At 42.6% G+C, this 19626-nt stretch overlaps 1 protein-coding gene across 1 annotated transcript in view; it reads left to right on the top strand.

Annotated features, from left to right (window-relative positions):
• TTC29 (tetratricopeptide repeat domain 29) overlaps window positions 1–19626 on the top strand; it is a 454195-nt gene that overhangs the window by 342743 nt on the left and 91826 nt on the right. The window contains exon 9 of the mRNA XM_073576236.1: window positions 4208–4331. Coding sequence (XP_073432337.1) covers window positions 4208–4331 — 124 coding nt within the window. The remainder of the gene's footprint in view (window positions 1–4207; window positions 4332–19626) is intronic.

Genomic DNA, 19626 nt, shown 5'->3' with positions numbered 1-19626 from the left:
TGATATATATGGTTATGCCTTATATTCAAATTTTGTGATTAAGTTTCACATTGAGATTATATATGTTTGGATTTGAAGTGTTGCTTGTGTTCCCCCTTCTGGTAGCACTTTTTTTACATATATTCTGTGCCTAAATTTTTATGGATATTTTAAATTTAATATAAATAAAATTTGTATATTTTATTATGCATTTTTTGGGGGGTCTCTTCTTTGGGGCTGTTGTTTCATGACATCAGTCGTCCAGTTTTGTATGTTCATGTTTATTGAAGTGCCATGTGTTGAATTCAATTGTGGGACTAATTTTGTGTCTAAGGATGTATGCATTAGTTCAGTTTTTCTAGATATTGGCATGTTTATTTTATAAAAATGTACAGTCATGTTAGGACCATTACCTGGAAATCACATTTCATTCAATACCGGTCAAAAGTTTGGACACACCTGTTCATCCAGTGATTTTCCCTGTTCTTATTACAATGTACACATTGTAGATTTAGACTGAAGGCAGCAAAACCATGAAGCATCACTTATGGAAGCAAGGAGTAAAGAAACATGTGTGAAACAAATGAGAAAATATAAATAATCTTCCAAAAAACAATTTGAGCCAAAAATCATAGTAAATTATCAGAATACATTCTAAAACATCAATCTAATTATCTAATCACCACAAATGTACTATATCAATTAGATAAAATGCATATTTATTATGATAAAAAAAATGTCAGGTATCAACACTAAACTTGTAGCTGAATATGTGTTAAACTGTAGATTTAATTCCTCAAGCTATCCTCATTTTACTCGGAGGACAGCTATACTTCCCCTTGGTATTCTCTCAAGCAGTCACCTGGAATGTCTTCCAATAAACAGATGTGCCTCATCAACATTTCATTTGTGGAATCACTGACCTTCAGAAAGAGTTTGTGACCATCAGGTGTATTTTGAAGTGGCAGTGTTGGTACACAGTTATATACAGTGCTGAGCCCTATTCCACAATTGTTCTAAGCCAGAATATGGCAAGAAACACTCAGCTAAATAAAGAGAAACAACAGTCCATCATTACTTTAAAAAATGTCAGTCTCTAAACCCAGAAAATTGCCAGAGTTTTGAAGGTATCCTCAAGTGCAGTTATGATGCAATTGGCTGTAATGAGATCTTCCCCAGGAAAATAAGACTAAGAGTTACCAGCTTCAGAAAATACACGTTGACACCACCTTAGATACCAGCCCTCATACATTATGAAATGACATCAAGTAGCAACACATCAACTGTCCAGAGGATACTGCGAGTAAAAGACCAGTAATGTCAAATTGCTGCAATGAAGTCACTTCTGAGGACTGAATACAAGAAGAAAAAGCTTGTTTGGGACAAACAACAAAATGACTCAACATTAGATTAATTAAAGTTTGTGCTTTAATTACTTATATTTTGAAATTGTTGGTACTGGATGCAATCATGATAAGACACAGAAAAGGTGAACGGATAATTTTAACATGTATTGTGCCCACCATGAATCATGAGGGGGGAGATGATGCTGTAGGGGTACTTTACTTGTGAAACTTTTGATTAATTATTTCAAATTCAAGGCACACTTACCCATTATGGCTAACACAGTATTCTAAAACATGTCATCCCTTCTGGTTTTGCACTTAGTGAGACCATCATTTGTGTTGCAACAGGACAATGATTCAAAAGACACCTCCAGACTATTTAAGGACTATGTGACCAAGAAGAAGAGGGATGGGGTGCTTCATCAGATGTATTGCTTCCACAAGCATCCAACTTCAATCCAAATGAAATGGTTGGGGACAAATTGAATTCACAGAATGAAGCAGCCAAGTACTCAGCAGCACCTCTGGGAATCCCTTCTAGACTGTTGTAAATCTATTTTGAGGGACTACCTGATGAACACATTTTAAAGAATGCCAATAGTGTGTAAAGCTATCATCAGAGTAGGGGTATATGCACACGACTTCTTTTTGAGGTGGGTTCCACTTGAAACCCACCCGAAAAAGCACTAAAAGAATGACTTGCTGTGCATACTGTATATTCCGTCTTTTGTAATTTTCTTTTAACTGCTTCATGTTTTGAAAGCTGTGAAGTGGCAAAAAGATGTAACTGATCTACAGTTGTGGCCAAAAGTATTGACACCCCTGCAATTTTGTCAGATAATACTCCGTTTCTTCCTGAAAATGATTGCAAACACAAATTCTTTGGTATTACTATCTTCATTTAAATTGTCTTAAATGAAAAAACACAAGAGAATGAAGCAAAAAGCAAAACATTGATCATTTCACACAAAACTCCAAAAATGGGCCAGACAAAAGTATTGGCACCCTCAGCCTAATACTTGGTTGCACAACCTTTAGCCAAAATAACTGCGACCAACCGCTTCCGGTAACCATCAATGAGTTTCTTACAATGCTCTGCTGGAATTTTAGACCATTCTTCTTTGGCAAACTGCTCCAGGTCCCTGATATTAGAAGGGTGTCTTCTCCAAACTGCCATTTTTAGATCTCTCCACAGGTGTTCTATGGGATTCAGGTCTGGACTCATTGCTGGCCACCTTAGATGTCTCCAGTGCTTTCTCTCAAACCATTTTCTAGTGCTTTTTGAAGTGTGTTTTGGGTCATTGTCCTGCTGGAAGACCCATGACCTCTGAGGGAGACCCAGCTTTCTCACACTGGGCCCTACATTATGCTGCAAAATTTGTTGGTAGTCTTCAGACTTCATAAAGCCATGCACACGGTCAAGCAGTCCAGTGCCAGAGGCAGCAAAGCAACCCCAAAACATCAGGGAATCTCCGCCATGTTTGACTGTAGGGACCGTGTTTTTTTCTTTGAATGCCTTTTTTTCTCCTGTAAACTCTATGTTGATGCCTTTGCCCAAAAAGCTCTACTTTTGTCTCATCTGACCAGAGAACATTCTTCCAAAATGTTTTAGGCTTTTTCAGGTAAGTTTTGGCAAACTCCAGCCTGGCTTTTTTATGTCTCGGGGTAAGAAGTAGAGTCTTCCTGGGTCTCCTACCATACAGTCCCTTTTCATTCAGACGCCGATGGATAGTACGGGTTGACACTGTTGTACCCTCGGACTGCAGGGCAGCTTGAACTTGTTTGGATGTTAGTCGAGGTTCTTTATCCAACATCCGCACAATCTTGCGTTGAAATCTCTTGCCAATTTTTCTTTTCTGTCCACATCTAGGGAGGTTAGCCACAGTGCCATGGGCTTTAAACTTCTTGATGACACTGCGCACGGTAGACACAGGAACATTCAGGTCTTTGGAAATGGACTTGTAGCCTTGAGATTGCTCATGCTTCCTCACAATTTGGTTTCTCAAGTCCTCAGACAGTTATTTGGTCTTCTTTCTTTTCTCCATGCTCAATGTGGTACACACAAGGACACAGGACAGAGGTTGAGTCAACTTTAATCCATGTCAACTGGCTGCAAGTGTGATTTAGTTATTGCCAACACCTGTTAGGTGCCACAGGTAAGTTACAGGTGCTGTTAATTACACAAATTAGAGAAGCATCACATGATTTTTCGAACAGTGCCAATACTTTTGTCCACCCTCTTTTTTATGTTTGGTGTGGAATTTTATCCAATTTGGCTTTAGAACAATTCTTTTTGTATTTTTTCATTTAAGACACATTAAATGAAGATAATAATACCAAAGAATTTGTGTTTGCAATCATTTTCAGGAAGAAACAGAGTATTAGCTGCCAAAATTGCAGGGGTGTCAATACTTTTGGCCACAACTGTATTCTGCTCTCTTGAAAGCCGTTGCTATATAGAAACAAATGGAGGCAAAATTGCCACAAATACAACGAAAGCTTCATGAGAAACACCAACAACATTTTCATGAAGCATATTTGGCTTTAAAAAACTATGCTGATTGCACATGTCCTAAAAGGAAAGTACTCTAAAGAATCTAAGTTTTAACACATTCACATTTGTTCGTTTGCTCTTTGTATCTATATGTGGTCAATTATGGCTTTGCTGCCTTGATTCTGAATCTACTATATACACATTCCAATAAGGACACGGAAAACAATAACATAAGTCAGTGTGTCCAAACTTTTGACCAGTACTATATCTACTCTAGCTTAGGTATATGTAAATATATATGACTGGCTATTTCAGTACTTTCAAGTACGCAATTTATTGTGTAAGGTTACAGTAATGGAATTTCTCTCTCTACCTCTCTCTCTTTCAGCCAAGGAAAAATTACTGAAAGCATTCAATATTTGGAAAATTTCATAGAAGTTGCCAAAACAAGTAACTTGAGCAAAAGCCTTGCAGAGACATGCATCAGCCTTGGGGACATTTTTAATGCAAGGGTAAGTACTGAATACGTTTTCAGATATTCAAGAATTGTCCCCTAGTTGTGCATCCCGTTGTTCTATTTAAGCATATATACAGCCATTCTGTTTTCTCACCTACTGTAAATCTAATCAGATTAGGATCTCAGGTTGCTCCATCTGGTGTTCTAAGGAGCCTCTATTGTTGCTGAAGTATTCCCTAGTCACCTAATAGTGCATGGAACTGGTTACCCTTATCTTTACAAAACTGCACAGGTTTTTTCAAATGCTATGTAGACCTTCACGCAGACAATACTTTATTTTCTTCATTTCAATTCAATGCAAAGTTTAACAACTTTCTAAATAGTCTTCATTAAAAAATGTTCTACCATTTGGCTGCTGAAAGGTGTGCTCTATCTATCTGAGTGCTCTGCAATACTGATGCAAATCTAGGGAGCTTTCTTCTCTCTCCCTCCCATATCTCAGTGTTAGAACTAATTCAGAATTTGGGTTTTGTTTTTTATGGTGTTAGGCTGGTTTCACATTTGCGTCTGTTTGCGCAGCGTAGCGTTTCATCCGCAGCAATCCGTATGCGTCATGTTTGCCTATCTTTAACATGGTGTATGCAGGGACATGCATTTGCATCAGTTCGCATGCGTCAAACGCAGCATGTTGGATTTTTGGAAACGGCAAAAATCCGTCATATATGCGCAAGGGGCATGCGTTTCCATCAGTTTGCATGCGTCAGCGTAAGCATGCGTTGTTTTTCAGTGTGTGGCGGGGTCCAGCGAATGCAACATGCTGGATTTTAGGAAACGGCAAAAACCGTCATATATGCGCATTCATGCGCATTCGGATGAGTGTGTCAAATAAACGCATTACTGTCTATGGGAACTCATGCATACGAAAGGACATGCGTATGCATATGCATTCTATACGCATGCTTTTTTTAATGAGTTGGTCCAGGAAGTGATTCAACCAGCTGCTAATTGAGAGCTCTATAAAAGGAAGTGTGGGCACAGCAAGGCCATAACTCTCTGGACTCTGGACGATACCACAACACTGGCTATGCAAGTATAGAACCTTACAAAATGTCATCCTCCCTCACTGCTGTTTTTACTTTGTACTAAAAAAATTTTCTGTTTACTTTTAGACGTGTTGACTGGCCTGGTACAGTGGTTGGCTCCTGTTGCAGTGGGTTTCTCCAGTTTGTCTCCTGGTGCTGCTTTCTGTCGTGGTGAGGACAACACTGTCTATGTAAGTATAGAAACTACGGAAATGTCTGTCTCTCTTAATGCTTTTTCTGTTCTTTGTAGACTGGCCGACTCTCTGGTGCAGTGGTTGTCTCCTGTTGCAGCGGGTTTCTCCAGTTCGTCTCCTGGTGCTGCTTTCTGTCGTGGTGAGGACAACACTGACTATGTAAGTATAGAAGCTTTGGAAATGTCTGTCTCTCTGAATGCTTTTTTGTTCCTTGTAGACTGGCCAACTCTCTGGTGCAGTAGTTGTCTTGTGGTGCAGCAGTTTTCTACAGGTCATCTCCTGGTGCTGTGGTTGTCTCCTGTTGCTGCCATCTGTCCCTGGCCTGTGCTGACTGCTGTGGTGTTGGACTACTACATGTAATGTAAGTATTGTTGCCCATTTTTTTTTTTGCTCTACATTGTTTTTGGATCTTTACAAGTTTATTTTTTCTTCTGCTTTTTTCTGTAGTATTTTACTTCACTGCAGCCTGCGCTTCAACATGTCCTCAAATGAAAAACAGACTTCTTCCCATGGTGGACCCGACAAAGATTATGTAATCACATTTGCTATACTGATTGGTATGTATTGACTGGCAATACGCCACATGTGTTAAATAATTTTATTTCTTTACAGGTACCTGGCAGTGATGAAGAGCAGGAGTAGTCCAGTGGAGAGGATTCTTCCCAGGGTCGTCGGGCTCATGTGTCTCAGGAGGAAAGACTGGGTGTAAGTATTCTTTTCATCAGAGTTGTAATACAATTTTTTTTCAGTTTTACTTAAAATTATTTTCTTCTATTATCAATAGGTTTCACAACGGGAAGAAGCCACACTCGACATAGACAACGAGCAACTTATTCACCTTGTGCAAGGGCGAGTACCGTTGTGGGACACCCGTGACCGTCACCACTCTGACAATGTGGTGATTCGACGTCTCTGGGAAGAAGCGGCAACATCGCTGCTGCTTGGTTTGGACAGTGCCACGGCGCAAGCCAGAACTGATTTTGGTAAGTATTGCAATGTGGCCTGAACCGGCATTGAACCTGTGAATGGATGTACATTGCTTTCTAATTGTTTTTTTTCCCCCTTCACAGTGAAGCAAATCAAAATCCGCTGGCACTCAATGAAAGACCGCTTCAACAAGGACATGAGAGAGGAGGTTCGGGTTCGAAGTGGTTCTGCTGCAAGGTTCCGCAAATACAAGTACCACTAGGATCTTGCCTTTCTGAGGTCTGTGCTTGCTCAGCGAACGTAAGTATAAGTATATATATATTTTTTTCTTTTTACTAATGTTTAATTATTTTCCACACACAGAACCAGGAGCAGTACAACACAACCTTGATTTTTGCACTAATGTTTTTCTCTTTTCCACACAGAACCTGGTGCAGCACCACACAACCCGGATCATCCTCGGTTGAAGCGGTCCCTCATCGACCAGCCACTGAACAGACACAGTCTCAGTCATCCACCAGCGATGGAGCAACCTTGCAGGCTTCACAGGCTGGGGTAGAGGCAGCTGGTCCATTAGCTTTAGCTTTTCCCCTCTCTCAGCCCTCTGCTTCTGCTTTTGCTGGGTCGTCAGTGGCAGAGGGCCTGGGAGAGGTCAGGCATGCCCATGTTTCTGCAAGTAAGCTTGGTCTTCCAGGATGGGATTAGCTTGATTGCTGACAGAGTGAAGAGTGGGTTCAAGGAAGTCAACAAACGCCTTGACCGCCTAGAAACCGACCTTGAGAGACCAGGGCGACACTTTTTTCTGCAATAGAGCGGAGCGTGTCAGAAAACCTTACGCCTAAACTCCAGCTGAACGTCATGCAGGCCTGCCAGGTTGCTTACAGCCACGCATTACAGCAGCAGCAGTCTCAATCCTACAATCAACAGGCCGGAGGATATTACCAGCAGCCAATCTACTTTCCACCTCCCACAGCACCGAACTATCCACCACCGCCTCCAGTTCACCGAGCGACCACGCTGCCAAGTCCATCAACCCTGCAGCCGGCAGCATCCACCATGCTCCATAGTCCAGCACCCATACAGCCAGCAGTATCAACGATGCTTCCCAGTCCACCACCCCTGCTTAGTCCACCACCCCTGCCCACTACAGCACCCCTGCCCACTACAGCACCCCTGCCCATTCCAGCACCCCTGCCCACTACAGCTCTCCTGCAGCAGTATCCACAATGCAGCCCAGTCCAGCACCATGCCAGATGACTGTTACAGAGCCCAGCACTGCCACTCGGCCAAGAAAAGCGAGGTCCAAAAAAAAATCTGGCATCAGGACCAAAACCAGGAGCCAAAAACTATGCCCACATTGAACCCACCACTTCCACCCTCACCTACCAATTTGTCCCTACCTTCCCTTGTGTCTCTGTCTGTTCCTTCCAGTTTGTCTATCAATTCCCATGATTCCACTTTGTCATCTATTCCCAATGTCTCCTGTTATGAATGGGTCACCGAGGAGAAAAAAACAAAACAAGCTAAGTCACAGAAAACCAGAGAGGTTGGTAACTATGCAGATTGCAGATCCCTGATCCTAACCACACAACTAGCAGCAGCCGTGGAGCGTACCTACGATGGTCCTAGACGCTTCATCACAGCCAGAGGACTAAATAAGCCTGAAGCCAGAAAAGAGGAAAACTATCTGCCCCAGAGCAGACCCCAAAGGAAAGACAGCCTCCACACATGTATTGACGGTGAAACAAGATGAAAGCACAAACACAGGCAGGAAAATAGACTGAGCAAACGATGGGGCCCAAACTAACTAGAAAGGATAGGAAAGGAAAGACACTGTCTGCAATCTGCAAAAAACCCTACAAAAATAAAGTGCAACACTTCTGATAGCAAAATTAACCCTGAAGTCACTAGACTTCTCCCACTATATCAGCACTCTGAAATATTCTGAGACAGAGCAAAAAGAGGCCAATCTAATATGGGACAAAAAGCAAATTGGCAAATACAGATAAATAAGAGTGGAAATTTAGCGCAAAATCAAGTGTGAACATTAGCAGAAAAACTTAGCTTTAGATGACTGGAACAGAGCTGAAAACCAAGACCTGACAAGCCAGAAGGAATCACCAGCACTAGAATAGGGCGTCGGCTGTCTTAAATCCAGTCTGAGATTCCTGAGGTCCAATCGTCATCCTCATTATCAGGTGGAAGATCTCTACTGATTAAATCAGCCTCACTACCTCCTGTTACCACCAGAGGGAGCCTGGAAGGAGAACTCACAACTGGTGGACCAGAAAATGAACTCACAACAGTTGTGAGTTCATTTTCCCCTTCACTACTGAGGCCTGAGGAACTCCCTCTTCTGATGAAGAAAGGTAGTGAGCCTGATTGTCAAACACCTGGGGCTGATGATGATGACTGGCTGAGTGGAGTTAATGACTGGATATAAGGCTGCCAACGCCCTTCTGGCCTGCGGGTGATTTCTCTGTGGACTTCTAGGAAACCAGTCTGATTCCTGCTCATCTAAAGCTAAGATTTCTGCTTTGCCTTTTTGCATTAGTGTTTTGTTTTCCTTGCTTTTCTGGATTCTGCCATTCCCTGCTGGGGTGAGCTGAATCTCCTTTTGCCTGTTGCTCTGTCTTCAGAATAGTCCTGAGTACTGACATAGCTTTTTTGAAGCCTAGCGTCTTCAGGACCTTTTTTACTGTCAGTTGTTGGCTCTTATTTTCATAGGGTTTTTCACGGATTGCAGACAGCAGCCTTCCTGTCCTTTCCTATCTAAAGCTAGCGTGGGCCCCATCTTTGCTCAGTCTATCTTTCTGTCTGTGTTTTCTTCTTTCTTTTTGCTTCACCGTCATTATATGTTGGGGGCTGCCTTTTGCTTTGGGGTCTGCTCTGGGGCAGTTTAGATTTCCCTTTCTGTCTTTAGGCTATGTAGTCCTCCGGCTGTGATCGAGGGGCCTAGGGCATTGTAGGAGCCCCCCACGGCTACTGCTAGTTGTGTTGATAGGTTCAGGGGTCTGCAATCCGATAGCTGCCAACTTCTCTGGTTTTCTGGACTTAGCTAGCATTTCTATTTTTGCCTCCTACGGTGACTCAATCACAACAGAATCACCCGCCATACCGCAGATCCTAGGGTACTCAATTGCAGGAAAGAATTGTATAAAAAAAAAAAAAAAAAAAAAAAGGTGTGTATATTTTTTCTTCTATATCTCTGAGGCCATAGGGGGAATTTTTTTTCTCTCAATGGAGATAAAGCAATTGTCTGATCGTGTGGAGCAGCTCGCTGCGGAAGTGCGGGGAATTTCCGCCTACCTTGCTCATTCACATGCTGCTGAACCAAAGATTCCTACACCTGATGTATTTTTTGGGGATCGGTCTAAATTTTTGAATTTCAAAAATAATTGTAAATTATTTTTTGCCTTGAAGCCTAACTCGTCAGGGAGCTCCGCGCAGCAGGTTAAAATTGTCATCTCTTTGCTGCGTGGCGATCCCCAGGATTGGGCGTTTTCTTTGAAACCAGATGATCCTATTCTGACTAATGTGAACGCATTTTTTCAGGCCTTGGGGTTGTTGTATGACGAACCTAATGCCATTGATCAGGCTGAAAAGAACCTGCTGGCATTGAACCAGGGTTGTGATTCTGCAGAATTGTACTGTCAAAAATTCCGAAAGTGGGCAGTACTTACTACCTGGAATGATAATGCCTTGGCTGCTCTCTTTCGGAAGGGGCTGTCAGAAGCCGTAAAAGATACTATGGTGGGATTTCCTGTTCCCTCTGGTCTTGATGATTCTATGTCTTTAGCCATTCAGGTTGATCGGCGTTTGCGCGAACGCAGAGCTGCACAAGAGGTGCTGCCACCTGTTGAACAGATGTCTGAACCTATGCAATGTGATAGAGTTTTTTCCAGAGAGCAGCGTCAGGAGTTCAGAAGGCGTAATAAGTTGTGTTTTTTCTGTGGAGATGCCTCGCATATTATTTCTGTCTGTCCTAAACGCGAGAAACGCCTTGCACACACGTTTTCTGTTGGTGGTGTTCAACCTAAGTTTCTTCTGGCTATTACTCTGATCTGCTCCCTGTCCACATTTTCCGCCAAGGCTTTTGTGGATTCGGGAGCAGCTCTAAACCTAATGGACTTGGATTTTGCTAAACGTTGTGGATTTCCGATGACACCTCTGCAGACGCCTATCCCTTTGAGGGGGATTGATGCTACTCCTTTGGCTAAAAATAAACCTCAGTTTTGGACCCAGGTGGTAATGCGGGTCGCCCCAGACCATCAAGAAAATTGCAGGTTTTTGGTGTTACATAATCTGCATGATACTATTGTTCTGGGGTTTCCCTGGTTACAAATTCATAATCCAGTTTTGGTTTGGAAATCTGTGTCTGTGGTGAGTTGGGGTTGTCGGTGTGCCTTTAGTGAGGCTCCGGTGTTTTCCACCTCTCCTCAGTCGCATGATGTTCCTGATTATTTGGCGGACTTTTATGATGTATTTAGTGAGAATGAGTCTGCGTCTCTGCCTCCTCATAGGAGTTATGACTGTGCAATTGAACTGAGCCCGGGGTGTAAATTTCCCAAGGGTCGGCTCTTCAATTTATCTGTACCCGAGCACGAGGCTATGCGATTCTATATTAAGGAGGCTTTGGAGAAGGGTCATATTAGACCATCCTCGTCACCCTTACGTGCCGTTTTTTTTGTAGCCAAAAAGGATGGATCATTAAGACCTTGTATTGATTATCGTGCTCTCAACAAAATTACTGTTAAATATCAGTATCCGTTACCCCTGATTTCTGATCTATTCTCCAGAGTTAAAGGTGCTTGCTGGTTTACCAAGCTTGACCTCAGGGGGGCGTATAATCTTATTCGCATTAAGCATGGGGATGAATGGAAGACGGCGTTTAATACTCCGGAGGGACATTTTGAGTACCTGGTGATGCCTTTTGGGCTCACTAATGCCCCTTCTGTCTTCCAGTGCTTCATGAACGATATTTTCCGAGATTTTGTCGATAAATTTTTGATTATCTATCTGGATGATATTTTGATCTTCTCCAAGGATTGGGATTCTCATGTGGAACATATTCGGACTGTGTTCCGGATCTTGAGGGAGAATCCCTGTATGTCAAAGGATCTAAATGCCTTTTTGGAGTACAGAGGATTTCTTTTTTGGGATTTATTTTGTCCCCGTCAACTATTGAAATGGACCCGGCCAAGGTACAGGCCATTTACGATTGGGTTCAGCCCACTTCTTTGAAGGCCCTCCAGAAGTTTTTGGGTTTTGCTAATTTTTATCGGAAATTTATAGCAAAATTTTCTAGTATTGCCAAGCCATTGACTGATTTGACTAAGAAGGGTGCTGATGTGTTAAATTGGTCTCTGGAGGCTGTTTCTTCCTTTCAGGAGCTGAAGCGAAGATTCACCTCCGCCCCGGTTTTGCGGCAACCTGATGTCTCACTTCCGTTCCACGTAGAGGTGGATGCTTCTGAGATTGGTGCAGGAGCTGTTTTGTCCCAAAAGGATCCTGTAACATCTAAAATGAATCCCTGTGCTTTCTTTTCCCGAATGTTCTCTCCATCTGAACGTAACTATGATGTGGGGAATCGGGAACTTTTAGCCATGAAATGGGCATTTGAGGAGTGGAGACATTGGTTGGAGGGAGCTAAGCATCAAGTCGTGGTCCTCACTGACCACAAGAATTTGATTTACCTAGAGTCGGCTAAGCGCTTGAACTCTAGACAGGCTAGGTGGGCCTTGTTTTTTACACGTTTTGATTTTGTGGTTTCTTTTCTTCCTGGAACTAAGAATGTCAAGGCTGACGCCCTCTCTAGGAGCTTCTTTGCTGATTCTCCTGTGGTGACCAAGCCTGCTACCATCTTAGGCGAAGGGGTAGTTCTTTCTGCCATCTCGCCCGATTTGAGACGTGCTCTGGAAGAGTTCCAGGAGGACAAACCTGAGCGTTGTCCCAGTGGAAAGTTGTATGTTCCTGACCAGTGGAAGAAGAGAGTGATGTCTGAAGTTCATTGCTCTGCTTTGGCTGGTCATCCAGGTATTTTTTGGTACTAGAGATCTGGTGAGTCGGTCTTTTTGGTGGCCCTCCTTGTCTCGTGATGTCAGGAATTTTGTGCAGTCCTGTGGGACGTGCTCCCGGTCTAAATCGTGTTCTCGCTCTAGTGGGTTGTTGATGCCTTTGCCTGTCCCCAAGAGGCCATGGACCCATATTTCAATGGATTTCATCTCTGATATGCCTGTCTCTCAAAGGATGACTGTTATTTGGGTGATTTGTGATAGGTTCTCTAAGATGGTTCATCTTGTACCACTCCCTAAGTTGCCGTCTTCCTCTGAATTGGTGCCCCTGTTTTTACAACAGGTGGTTCGCTTGCACGGGATTCCTGAGAACATTGTATCTGACAGAGGAGTCCAGTTTGTGTCTAGATTTTGGAGAACTTTCTGTTCCAAGCTGGGAATTCAGTTGCCCTTCTCCTCTGCTTTTCACCCTCAGACCAATGGGCAGACAGAGAGAACAAACCAGACCTTGGAGTCATATTTGAGATGTTTTATTTCTGCTGATCAGGATGATTGGGTTTCATTTTTGCCCTTGGCCGAATTTGCTTTAAATAATAGAGCTAGTTCTGCCACTTTGATGTCACCTTTTTTTTGTAACTTTGGGTTTCATCCTCGATTTTCTTCAGGGCAGGTGGAGCCCTCTGCCTGCCCAGGTGTTGACACTGTGGTGGAGAGAATGCACCAGATCTGGGACCAAGTGGTGGATAAGTTATCTCTCTCTCAGGAAAAGGCCCAGCGGTTTTTCAACCGACATAGGAACATTGGTCCCCAATTTAAGGTTGGTGATATGGTGTGGTTATCATCAAAAAATATTGCTATGAAGGTGGCTTCTCCTAAGTTTAAGCCTAGATTTATTGGACCTTACAAGATTTTGGAGATTATTAATCCGGTCTCTTTTCGTTTGACTCTTCCTGTCACATTTAAGATCCATAATGTGTTCCATAAATCCTTGTTGAAGAGGTTTGTTGAACCTGTTGTTCCGGGGGTTGCACCTCCAGACCCTGTATTGGTTGAAGGTAACATGGAATATGAGGTAGAGAAAGTACTGGATTCCCGTCTGGCTAGACGGAGACTCCAGTATTTGGTTAAGTGGAAGGGTTATGGTCAGGAGGATAATTCCTGGGTCTCTGCCTCTGATATTCATGCCAAAAGATTGGTGCGTGCCTTTCATCGGGCTCACCCTGATCGCCCTGGTGGCGTGGTTGAGGGTTCGGTGACCCCTCCTCAAGGGGGAGGTACTGTTGTGAGTTCATTTTCCCCTTCACTACTGAGGCCCGAGGAACTCCCTCTTCTGGTGAAGAAAGATAGTGAGCCTGATTGTCAAACACCTGGGGCTGATGATGATGACTGGCTGAGTGGAGTTAATGACTGGATATAAGGCTACCGACGCCCTTCTGGCCTGCGGGTGATTTCTCTGTGGACTTCTAGGAAACCAGTCTGATTCCTGCTCATCTAAAGCTAAGATTTCTGCTTTGCCTTTTTGCATTAGTGTTTTGTTTTCCTTGCTTTTCTGGATTCTGCCATTCCCTGCTGGGGTGAGCTGAATCTCCTTTTGCCTGTTGCTCTGTCTTCAGAATATTCCTGAGTACTGACATAGCTTTTTTGAAGCCTAGCGTCTTCAGGGCCTTTTTTACTGTCAGTTGTTGGCTCTTATTTTCATAGGGTTTTTCACGGATTGCAGACAGCAGCCTTCCTGTCCTTTCCTATCTAAAGCTAGCGTGGGCCCCATCTTTGCTCAGGCCTGTTTCACACTTGCTTTTTTTTGCAGCGCGTTTTTCCCGCAAAAAAACGCATTGAAAAACGCATACAAAAGCATACAACTGCTGCGTTTTTTTCAAGCATTTTTATGAGCATGCATGAAAAAAACGCAGCGTTTTTATGCATTTGTATGCGTTTTTAGTGCGTTTTTACCGCGTTTGCGTTTTTTTCCAACATTAGGTGGCCCCTCACACTAACCCAAACCATGACTTTACTAACCCTAACCCTGACCCTAACCCTGACCCTGACCCTAACCCTAACCCTTAACCAAACCATACTTAACACTAACCCTGACCCTAACCCTTAACCAAACCATACTTAACCCTAACCCTGACCCTAACCCTTAACCAAACCATACTTAACCCTAACCCTGACCCTAACCCTGACCCTAACCCTGACCCTAACCCTGACCCTAACCCTTAACCAAACCATACTTAACCCTAACCCTGACCCTAACCCTAACCCTGACCCTAACCCTTAACCAAACCATACTTAACCCTAACCCTGACCCTAACCCTTAACCAAACCATACTTATCCCTGACCCTAACCCTGACCCTAACCCTAACCCTGACCCTAACCCTTAACCAAACCATACTTAACCCTAACCCTAACCCTGACCCTAACCCTAACCCTGACCCTAACCCTTAACCAAACCATACTTAACCCTAACCCTAACCCTAACCCTGACCTTAACCCTTAACCAAACCACACTTAACCCTAACCCTGACCCTAACCCTAACCCTGACCCTAACCCTTAACCAAACCATACTTAACCCTAACCCTGACCCTAACCCTGACCCTAACCCTTAACCAAACCATACTTAACCCTAACCCTGACCCTAACCCTAACCCTGACCCTAACCCTTAACCAAACCATACTTAACCCTAACCCTGACCCTAACCCTAACCCTAACCCTGGTCTGCTCTGGGGCAGTTTAGATTTCCCTTTCTGTCTTTAGGCTATGTAGTCCTTCGTCTGTGATCGAGGGGCCTAGGGCATCGTAGGAGCCCCCCACGGCTACTGCTAGTTGTGTTGATAGGTTCAGGGGTCTGCAATCCGATAGCTGCCAACTTCTCTGGTTTTCTGGACTTAGCTAGCATTTCTATTTTTGCCTCCTACGGTGACTCAATCATAACAGTCTCCACTGCCATCCCTGATCCAATCCTTCAATTTGTTGCCCCTTCCCCTGTAGACCCTTCCCCTGTAACCCCTTCCTCATCAACTACCACCCAATCCTCACAGCTCTACGCCCCCAAGGTCCATCCCATCTCACCCTCACGTAAACCCCGAAGAAAAAACAAATCACCCCAACCTTAACCATTTTTTTTGTAAAAGGGTTGAAAATAAAAGTTGTATTTTGTTAGCACTATATCTAGTACTATATCTTGTGTTATTTGTATCTTTATGCACTGCCAACACAAACACACTTTATTTTTGAGGTAGGGTACAACACAAACACACTTTTATTTTTGAGGGAAGGTAGTTTATATTTAACTCAGCAAACACTAGGGGTAAATGTTTACATTACATGTACATTTTAACATCACAAGTACATTTAAACATAACAGGTATGTAATATTTGACATTACAGGTATGTTTTAAACATAACAGGTACAAAACATAACATATACCAGTACATTTAACTTAGCGGCTTAAATCATTTCGTCTTGCCATGCCACACGCCCATTATCTGAAACAAAGTAAGCGGCAAACTTATCCCTCATCTGGGCAACTTCCACTGTTGTTCTCAGAGGGTGAAATTGGTAATCATGCAATGTAACAGGTTCCTCAGGTTGAAAGCTTGGTCGCTCTTTTACCATGATGTAGTTGTGCAGAACAACACATGCTTTCACAACCTCATCAATAGTGTCAATTTTTAGATTAATGGATGTGCACAAAATGCGCCATTTCGATACCAGCAATCCAAATGCACACTCCACGGTTCTTCGTGCCCTTGTCAGTCTGTAGTTGAAAATTTTTTTTGTGTGATGTAAGTTCTCACTTGAGTATGGTTTAATGAGGTTGGCAGACATTTGGAATGCCTCATTACCAATAGCAACAAAAGGCATTGGCGGTCCATCGTGTTGGGCAGAGGTCGTGGTGGCAGAAAATTAAAATCATTCCTATACAGATGTTGGCCTATGTCAGAGTTTTTGAACATCTGCAAGTCATTTCCTCATCCAAATGAGCCAATGTCTACGGCAACAAATCTACAATCGACATCCGCAATGACCATTAGAACAATGGAAAAATATTTTTTATAATTGAAGTACTCTGTTCCACTTCCAGCTGGTTTCATAATCCTAGTGTGTTTGCCATCCACAGCTCCCACACAGTTAGGAAAATTACAAATTTCCTGGAATTTGGAAACATTTTCAATCCAGAGTTCAGTTGTGAGTTGGGGGAGGAATTCTTGCTGCAGAGTGCCAACTAAAGCACGACAAGTGTCTACAATAATCCCAGAAAGGGTGAATACTCCAATCAAGAATTGGAAATGTAACGATGACAATGTCTCTCCAGTAGCCAGGAATCTGCAGAAAAGAAAAGAAAAAACAAAAATCAGTACACTGCTTAGGGTTAGGGATAGGGTTAGGGAAAGGGTAGGGTTAGGGCTATTTGTGACAGGAGTTTCTTTTTCAACACTACATGCCTCAGGGTGACCAAGAGACGTTCCTCAGCAGGAATTGCTTGATGGAGCTGTGTGTCCTGCCTGGCGATGGATCCTTGGACACAAAGCAGCAAGTCATGAAAGCTCTGTTGCAACATCCTCATGTAGTCAAAAAACTTCTTCGGGTTTTGCTGCAGCTCGGTGTACAAAGACTGGTAGGCTCCATGGCTCTCTTGGAGTTCAAAGATGGGGTGTTGCCAATAGTGACGCCAATGTCTTCTCCGTCTTTCTCTTCTGTGTTCTTGACAAGCAAAAGCAAAGACAGCAGCCAACTTCAGTTGTAAATCCAGATCTTCTAGGAAGCTATCCAGGTCAAGATCCATCTTGCAGCTAGATACAGCAGCCAAAGATAAGAATTTGCTCAGGGCAGTGTGTCTATATATATAGAAATCCCATGAGACATGCCTACTGGGTGTCTGATGTCAAGGAAAAGCTACTGGAAAAAAATAGGGAATTTCTAACGCATCCACATAAAAAACACAAACGCATGCAAAAACGCATACACGCATGCAATCGCTGCGTTTTTTTGCATCATGCGTAAGATGAAGCAGATAAAAAACTCTGTGTTAACATGTGTATGCATGCGTTTTTACATGCATATAGGAATGTGGATGATACGCTGCGGACTCAAATGCAAATGCGAACCTAGTCTTACTTGTGTAGAAAAAATAACCTGGCTCAATAATTCTTCATGTAAGTACAAGTATGGAGATTACAGTTCTGCAAATCAAATTGCCAGACTTAGGTCCATCTGCTAGGTTGGCAATCTCTGGCAGCTTTATGAGATCTCTGGGAAACTCCTACCTTCTGGATCCATGCATGCCACAGCTTTTGATTAGTCAGGCTGGTGTAACATCTTTAAAAGTGATGCCAAGGATCCTGGAAAGTAACAGGTTTGCAGAGATCCCATTCAATGGTCACAGAGGACTGACTTGGCCAATGGACTGGAGTCCCTCTAATCAATCTTGACAACTGTATAAAACTGTCCCACTAGCTAACCCCTTCAGTGAACACCGTAAAAAAAAAATAAGGCAAAAAACAATGCTTTATCATCATACTGCCGAACAAAAAGTGATACAAAACGTGATCAAAAAGACAAATGTGAATAAAAATGGTACCGCTCAAAACGTTATCTTGTCCCGCAAGAAACAATTATACAGCTCTATCAGCAGAAAAAATAGAAAGTTATAGCTCTCAGAATAAAGCGATGCAAAAATAATTCTTTTTTGTATAAAATACTTTTTATTCTGTAAAAGCGCCAAAACATAAAAAAAACATATATATGGGGTATCGCTGTACTGCAATTCTACTGACCCGAAGAATAAAACTGCCTTACCAATTTTACCACACGAGAAACGACATAAAAAAATCCTAAATTTTTGTTCATTCTGCCTCCCAAAAATCAGAATAGAAAGAGATCAAAAAATGTCATTTGCCTGAAATGGTACCAATAAAAATGTCAACTCGTCTCGCAAAAAACAAGCCATCACATGACTCTGTGGGCTGAAAAATGGAAATATTGTAGCTCTTAAAATATGGGGATGCAAAAACTAGTTTTTGCAATAAAAGGCGTCATTTAGTATGTGACAGCATCCAAACATAAAAACCTGATATACATCTGGTATCACTGTAATTGCACCATTCCGAAGAATAAAGTCGCCTAATCACTTATACTGCACAAGGAACAGCGTATAAAATAAATAAAACCAATTTTTACCTGCTGTTGATTTGTTCATTCTGCATCCCAAGGATCGCAGTAAGGGTCAGTGTACATTTATCCTGTGTTCTGCACTGGGTGCTTATATCAGGGTTTCCATGTAAATTTCTGAAATACGTGATTCAGATGGAACCCCTGGTGGAAGATTCCCTATAATAAGGCAAATGGAGGCACTGTGGACGCCATATGACCTGTGATCCGGCAGTGACCGTCTTTTTAGGATTGCATAAAAATGCTATCTGCCACAGTTTTGTGCATTTCTGAAAAGGACAACGCTGAACAGAGGCCATATGAAGTCGAGAGTAACTCTGATGCCTCATTATAGTGAATGGATTCCTCGGGGTTTCATCTGAGTCATGTCACTCAGAGATTTAGATGGAAACCAGCAACCTTCTTCACACAGGTATTTCATTCCATCATCCATGTATGCTGTCTGACAAGTGTGAACTGCATCATATATTGCCAGATATTTTTATGGTATTTCATTCCATCATCCATGTATGCTGTCTGACAAGTGTGAACTGCATCATATATTGCCAGATATTTTTATGGTATTTCATTCCATCATCCATGTATGCTGTCTGACAAGTGTGAACTGCATCATATATTGCCAGATATTTTTATGGTATTTCATTCCATCATCCATGTATGCTGTCTGACAAGTGTGAACTGCATCATTTATTGCCAGATATTTTTATGGTATTTCATTCCATCACTCCTGTGGTGTTTTTTTTTTTTTTTTACTATTTGGTTTCTGCTTTGAAGTGTAGAAAGGTTTTTTTTTCCCTTTCTCTGTTTGATGGCCTTGTCCAGCGTTAGTTATTTACCCTGCATAGTAATGCCTGCTCTGGCCTTGTGCTAATTGGTTAATTACTGATTGTGGCCTTTTGGTGGCTGAAGCTAGCAGACATTTCATTTCATATATATGTAGCTCTGGTTGGGATAGCAC

Source organism: Dendrobates tinctorius, unplaced genomic scaffold, assembly GCF_039654945.1.
Source record: "Dendrobates tinctorius isolate UK_male_01 unplaced genomic scaffold, ASM3965494v1 ptg000008l, whole genome shotgun sequence".
Classification (NCBI taxonomy): Eukaryota; Metazoa; Chordata; class Amphibia; order Anura; family Dendrobatidae; genus Dendrobates; species Dendrobates tinctorius.
Note: the sequence above shows the minus strand (reverse complement) of the source record. Positions and strands in the feature narration are given on the sequence as shown.